Here is a 6,337-nt window from a genome sequence, read left to right on the forward strand (position 1 = left end):
AGCAGCAGGATGAACGACACGCATCACATGTCATCCACGGGCATGCGTGCACTTGTGTGTTCACGAACATCTTTTATAGTTAATCATAAATAATGGTCATATTCTTCACCTACATTTTTTTTTTACACACACATGCGTCACATACGCAAATTGTCCCCATGAAGTAGTCTGTAAAGTGCAAGGCAAGACACAGTAAACTTGAAATGAACGCCACATTGCACGTGCGCAACCCCCCCCCCCCCCCCCCCCCCCTGACATGAGTGTGTCGCTCGACTTGGCACAACACCACAAAAGCCTCGAAAAAAGGCAAAAAGGCGGCGGCACGCAATCGGATGCAGTAGCGAGCGAACGAACCGACGCTCGAGCATGAGTGTAAACGAGCATCTTCCTGATAAGAAATTAATACCACGCAGTATGGTTTTTGTTCGCCCACCTCACAACAAGCATTTTACTTATCTTAAACACGCAAATGTTTATTTTTTTTTTTTTTTACCGTTTGGCTTACTTGAATCATGATTCCTCCTATCCCGCTCGCGAGGCAGCAAAGCCACAAGAAGATTTGGGAACCACTGGCAAAGCAAAAGGCTCACATTGGTGCGTTTACATCTACAATCAGCTGTTTGTTAGTCACCCCGTGAACCTCTGGAGTACCTGCTGAGGCCACAACAAGCAAAACAAACTAAGAACCACTTGAGAACCTCAGATGTGCACGCTATTAATATTAGGCTTATTATCAGTAGTAATATTCACAGATCAGCACACAAAATACATTCACTATGTTTTTTCTTATCTCTTCACCCCCAACATGTTAAGATTTTTCCGCACGTCGCATAGGGTTTTTTATGGAAGGCGTCGACAAAACTTCAATCGCAAGGCGCTTCCGTTTGCAATCCTGCACCCGGCGGGTCCGAAAAAAAATGGCTGCACTCGGCATGCAAGCGACGTGTAAACACTGTTTCTGACAAAAAAAGACACATTCGTTGTAGGCTCGTTTCCGGACCACAGGCTAGCAGACCCTTTTCGAAAAACAAATGTACAGCAGGGAAACGCAAGACGGAGAGCTCATCGTCGTTGGCTCGGAGTCAGGCCAGCGGGCGTCGGCGGGCAGGAGGAAGGCGTCTCGCCACCCGTAGCGGTTAAAGTGAGAGGCCGGAAAAGATCGTCAGTTGCCCGAAGATTCGCCTTCAGGAGTTGCGCATTTGGCGTCCAATGTTCCTAAAGTAGCGAGACAATAATAAATTAGAAACACCAATTGCATGCTCGCTCGTCCACGACCACAATGTAGCCTGCATGTTGTGTACAAATTATGGAATCTGTTTACAAATTTCGATCGTAGACATGACGCAAAACTCATGTCATTTGAAATGGCAACTCACTGGTTTTAAGAAATCAAGTGGAAAAAAACGTAGTCGGGCTGAACGATGAATCATTTTGGGACGGAAATCGCTATCTCTGACAACGAGATTGTCAAAGCTGCTTTTTTATTTATTTACTTTTTTTTTTTTAAGCGTTGCACTGTCACCTGTAATCCCAGAAGTAATTTATTTCGCCACTGCTTGAATGCTAGGCGTCAAGATATCTCGTGCTGCAGCAGCATGGACTTTATTTGTAAAACATGTCAAAACCGTGTACAGCAGCAGCAACAATCTCTCCTCTGTGGTGACAAATAAACTTAATTTTTAATGGTTTAATTGCATTTTCTGTCATGTTTGTTAATGTCACTGTACATTGTGAAGAAAAAAAAAATCGAAATCGCAATGTCAGAAAAATCGCAATACCATTTTTTTCCTTAAAATTGTTCAGCCCTTATGTGGTAGTAACAGTTAAATTTTTCGACCAAGCAGCGGGGCAAAAATATGGACTCCCTCAATCTGAGGAAAAGATGATAGAATCACCGTGTAAATTTACATTCCCCAAACTAACACCTGCATCAGATTGGATCCACTCGTTAGTCTGAGTTAAACAGGCGTGATCACACCTTGGAGAGCTGTTGCACCGAGTGGACTGACATGAATCATGGCTCCAACACGAGATGTCAACAAACTAAGGAGGGCTTTATCACATTTTTGACAGAAGGTAAATCATTTCGCAATGTTGCAAAAGATGTTGGTTGTTCACAGTCAGCTATGTCTAAAATCTGGATCAAGTACAAGTAGAAATAACTTGGTCAGAGGCGTCAAATCTAGTTCCAGAAAGTGGAAAAAAACCAAACAAACCCTGGCTCAGTTTGGCTTTAGCCACAGGTGCTTCTCGTTGAGTGGAAGCACTAATGGCACCTAAAGCCAAAACACCTGTGTCAGGGTTTATTTTTTATTTTTTTTGCTTTCTTGCTCTGGGTTTGACGCCTGATAATTGTAGACCAAGGAAACCATCAAAGCGACAGCAAAAACTGAATACATTTCTTGAAGGAAGACAGATTTTTTCCCCCTCTGCTCGGTCTAAATAAATCTAACTAACTGATGATTTATTTTTCTTGATTTTTTTTTTTCTCCAGCAGGACTTCAGTTATGTGTCACACCTGTGATCTGATATTTTCTTTCTACAAAATCCAATCCAAGAAAAACCATGGCCAATATGGAAATAGGAACATAACGATATGCGAAAGTAGCGAGTGATGCAACTGCACGTTGTACCTCACCGAGTCACTAGAGGGCAGCAAAGTAACATGCTCAAAACGAGCATTCCCGCTTCAACTTAACTTTTGCTGACATTTAACACGTGCAGTGCTTGAACCTTGAACCTATTTTGTCTAAGAGTTAATTTCTGGGCGACTTGTGTTAACCGTTGCAACCTGAGAGTGAGCTGTTGGACTTCTGCTTGAGGAGCTTCTCCTTCTCCTTCTTTCCCTTGGGCATGATCTTAAGCTTCATGCTGCTTTTACTGCTGGGACGCACCGACTCCTGCATGCACACAGAACCTCACGTGTGGTCAGAATGCCCGCTCACGCTCATGCACGCCCGCACCACCATGAGCTGCAGCCCTTACCCCCTCGGGACAGTGCATCAGTGGACAGATCCAGTGGATATCGACCAGCTTGTGGAGCTCGGCGCTCAGGCTGTTCAGGGTTAAGCGGAGCTCCGCCTCCTCGGGCGACTCGGACTGAGCAGGAGGAGGAAAACGGATGGTGTGTCATAGATCAGATGGCAAAAGGTGGCAGCGGCGAGTGGTGGGAGAGGTTACCAGATGTTGTCCATCCAGAAGCATGGTCGTCTCTGCCTGCAGAACTTTGCTGCTGTTGACGATTTCCACAGCCGTACTGCGACTCAGAAACTGATAAAAATCAGAAAATAACGATCATTAGTTTTAGTTATCAAAAGTGACACAAAATGACTGCGGGAAATAAAGTGAAACATTTACAGCCACTACATCCGGATGCATTTTATCTCGCATCCTCGGCCGTGACGCGTCGCAGGACGGTGAGGGTTGACAGATAGCGGCGTCCCCGCACATCTCATGTACTAATGTGCATTGCGTGGGTCCAACGGGCCATCTGTCGACCCGTCTGGACCCATCTGCGTCCGCCTGGCATCCCTACCTCGGGGCTGGACAGCTTGGCCTCAGTCAGCACCATGGCGCTGGCGTTGACTGCATGCGCCAGCTCCTGCTCCACCAGCTTGTGGGTCTTGGCGGTCTCGCGGATCCTGGGGAGGACCGAGAACAGGAAGGGATGAAGATTGTTCCACCGGGCGTCATGAGCCGAGACCAAAAATCTCCCCGCAGGAGGCGGGGGCTAAGATCACTGACTTGTTGATGAGCGTATCGGCCACGATGCCCAACTGCTGCACCTGGGCGCACTCCTCCTCCGTCAGGTACTCCATGGACTGCTGCGAGTTGAGGCGGGGTCTGTTGGCGCGGTCGCTGTCGATTTTTAATTTGTCCTCCCACGACTTGAGCGTGCTTTCGAACGCCTGGCCGCACGTAGGAGCGCCGATGGACAGCGATAGACCGTGAGGAGATTTCAAAAGAACATGTGAGGAGGAGGTTCAGCTGGGACAGGGATGACCTCACTTAAGCGAGGACAAGTCAGGCTTAGGAGACTCAAAAGTCATCACTCCTCCTGACCTGAGAGCTTTCACGGAAAATGACTTCAACATGCGTCACGTGTCAACGTACCCTGTCCCTAGTCAGCATCTGTGCTCGATTCTTGTGGAGTATCTTGACGATGCCCGGCGGCTGGATCCAAGCCTCGCCGTCCACTTGCACGGGGACGCCCTCCTCCCCCAAGATGGTGATCTTCACCTGGCGGCACTGAACACCACATAGACGACGTCAGCAAAAGAAGACATTGGGAAGAATTTTGGGCAGGACTTCATCTAGAAGTCGAACCAGGAACAATCTCTTGACTTTTGTGCATTTTTGGAGGCCGATAATTATTATATATAATATTTGAAGCGGATACTTATTTGTCGAAAAAATGGGTAAAATGGTGTCAAAATCTTGAAAGATAAAAACTCCAAAACTTGACTTGGTTTAAATGCATTTAAGCACACATTTATTAAACAACTTTAGTTATTTGCAACATGTCAAAGCTTTTTTAGATCTTGAAAAATAGACAACTTAGTTTTAAAAGTCTAACAAAAAGTGCATGACGCTCCCGGGGCTCAGCTGCATGTATTATAGTTCAATGACGACAAACATCTCTTTCAAGCGCAAAATAGTTTTTTATTAGTTGTGAGTCGTAAATTTGGACAAAGTTGCCTTTCTTTACTCTGCTCACGGGACCTCTCCCGTAGTGCGCGTGACTCGGGGTGAAAAAACAAACAGGGAGCTTGGTGCTGATTGGCTGCTACCCACTGCACAAGGAACCAAACAGGTGGTGCTGTGGGTGGGCCAATCTGCTTCTGCAGGCAAGGTCACGAGCACAGCAAAGAGAGAGAGAGACGTGTGCAGCAGCGAGCCAAAATAAACCAACTTTGAATTTATCGGCCTTGAAAGTTAAAAAAAAAGGCGATGCCGATAATCGGCAAAATGCCAAATATCGGCTCCGATAATCGGCCCGGCTGATAATCGGTCGATCACTCGTCTTAAAGGTTGTGTACCTCCAGTGAAGCTGTGTGTGTGTGCGGGTGTGTGGGTGTGTGTGTGTGTGTGTGTGTGTGTGTGTGTGTGTGTGTGTGTAACCTGTGCTATCCGGTGGTGCTGCAAGTTGATGACTCTGGACATTGCCATCTGCATACTGCCAAACACGGCCACTACTTCCAGCTTCTTGTCGTCAAAAGAAGGAGCACCAAAGTTCTGGAATAACGGGGAAAAAAATGAAGAGTTAACTGGCTTCGAAGACGGCCCTCTTTTTTTGAACATCGGACTCCCAGATGTGCTCACGTTGTCCTCCTTAGTACCCCCCCAGAAGTTGATGCCACCTGCGTAGCTGGGAATGTTGAGCACCGCCAGGCCCTGGAGGATTGGGAGAGGCACGGCGACGCCATCGCACTAAACAGAGAAGATTCTGTGTTAAACGAATGGCTTTCTTGAAAAGCTGGCGTAGTGTACAAGTGTTGCAGCAAACCTCGAGCTGAACCCTCTGCTCCAAGTTTTTGTAGGTCTTCTGGACCAGCTCTTTAGTACCCAGAACTCCGTACCACATCATGTTCTTTGTACGACTGCTGCAGACAAAAACAAAAAACAAACAAAAAAATTCATCCTCAGCTGTAATGTAAATCAGGGGTCTTCCATCCTATTCCTCGCGGGCTGCTGTCCTGTCCTGCCTGTTTTCAATGTCTCCCTGCTGCAACACACCTGAGTCAAATGGTCAGGATCGTGAGCCAGCTTCTTCAGATCTTGCTGATTATGTGATCATTTGAATCAGCTGCGGGGAGAAATGGAAACACGCAGGACAGCGGCTCTTGAGGAACAGGATTGAAACTCCCTGATTTAAAAACTAACCCTAAACCTTTCCGTGCAGAAAATTATCTGCTTTTCACTTCTGTTTTTTTTTTTTTTGCCTACCTGCACTTTTTAGGATGTTCATCGCGCTTGTTGTTAAACTCTAGCGAGATTTTGGCATCAAGACCGATGCCGAAGTAGTTGTTCATCACGCACTTCTCCCAGCATTGACTGCAGGCAAATGGAGATGCTGACTGAGGACAAATGAGCCTGACACCAAGCATCTGAAGAGCGGAGGAAAGCTTACACGGAGTCCTCGTTGAAGTTGACCGTGCGGAGGCTCGCTGGTTTCTCGAGGACGATAGGCGAGGACGGACTTCTGTAGCCTGGACAGAGGAAGCCCGGGTCAGGAAAAAAAACAAAAAACTTTTACATTTAAAAGTGAAATGGACACCTAAGCAATGTTTAAGACCCTGTGAAGTGAATTCAGAGATGTTTTATTCTGAGAGAGAGA

The 6,337-nt window shown here is 46.6% G+C and overlaps 1 protein-coding gene across 5 annotated transcripts in view; it reads right to left on the reverse strand.

Moving 5' to 3' along the window:
• Positions 1-235: 235 nt before the first annotated feature.
• LOC148338666 (diacylglycerol kinase eta) overlaps positions 236-6,337 on the reverse strand; it is a 22,440-nt gene continuing 16,338 nt past the window's right edge. For 4 of the 5 annotated variants that reach the window (XM_088293223.1, XM_088293221.1, XM_088293222.1 and 1 more), the window contains 12 exons: positions 6,131-6,209; positions 5,947-6,054; positions 5,507-5,603; positions 5,323-5,430; positions 5,122-5,235; positions 4,114-4,248; positions 3,745-3,908; positions 3,536-3,641; positions 3,181-3,270; positions 2,986-3,099; positions 2,792-2,900; positions 236-1,215 (listed from right to left, as the gene is read on the reverse strand). In XM_088293223.1, coding sequence (XP_088149349.1) covers positions 1,163-1,215; positions 2,792-2,900; positions 2,986-3,099; positions 3,181-3,270; positions 3,536-3,641; positions 3,745-3,908; positions 4,114-4,248; positions 5,122-5,235; positions 5,323-5,430; positions 5,507-5,603; positions 5,947-6,054; positions 6,131-6,209 — 1,277 coding nt within the window. In that variant the 3' untranslated portion in view covers positions 236-1,162. The remainder of the gene's footprint in view (positions 1,216-2,791; positions 2,901-2,985; positions 3,100-3,180; positions 3,271-3,535; positions 3,642-3,744; positions 3,909-4,113; positions 4,249-5,121; positions 5,236-5,322; positions 5,431-5,506; positions 5,604-5,946; positions 6,055-6,130; positions 6,210-6,337) is intronic. The other variant, XM_088293219.1, reaches the window with a different exon arrangement.

This window comes from Idiotropiscis lumnitzeri, chromosome 4 (genome assembly GCF_059441095.1).
Source record: "Idiotropiscis lumnitzeri isolate Australia: NSW breed Sydney's pygmy pipehorse chromosome 4, RoL_Ilum_1.0, whole genome shotgun sequence".
In the NCBI taxonomy this organism is placed as follows: domain Eukaryota; kingdom Metazoa; phylum Chordata; class Actinopteri; order Syngnathiformes; family Syngnathidae; genus Idiotropiscis; species Idiotropiscis lumnitzeri.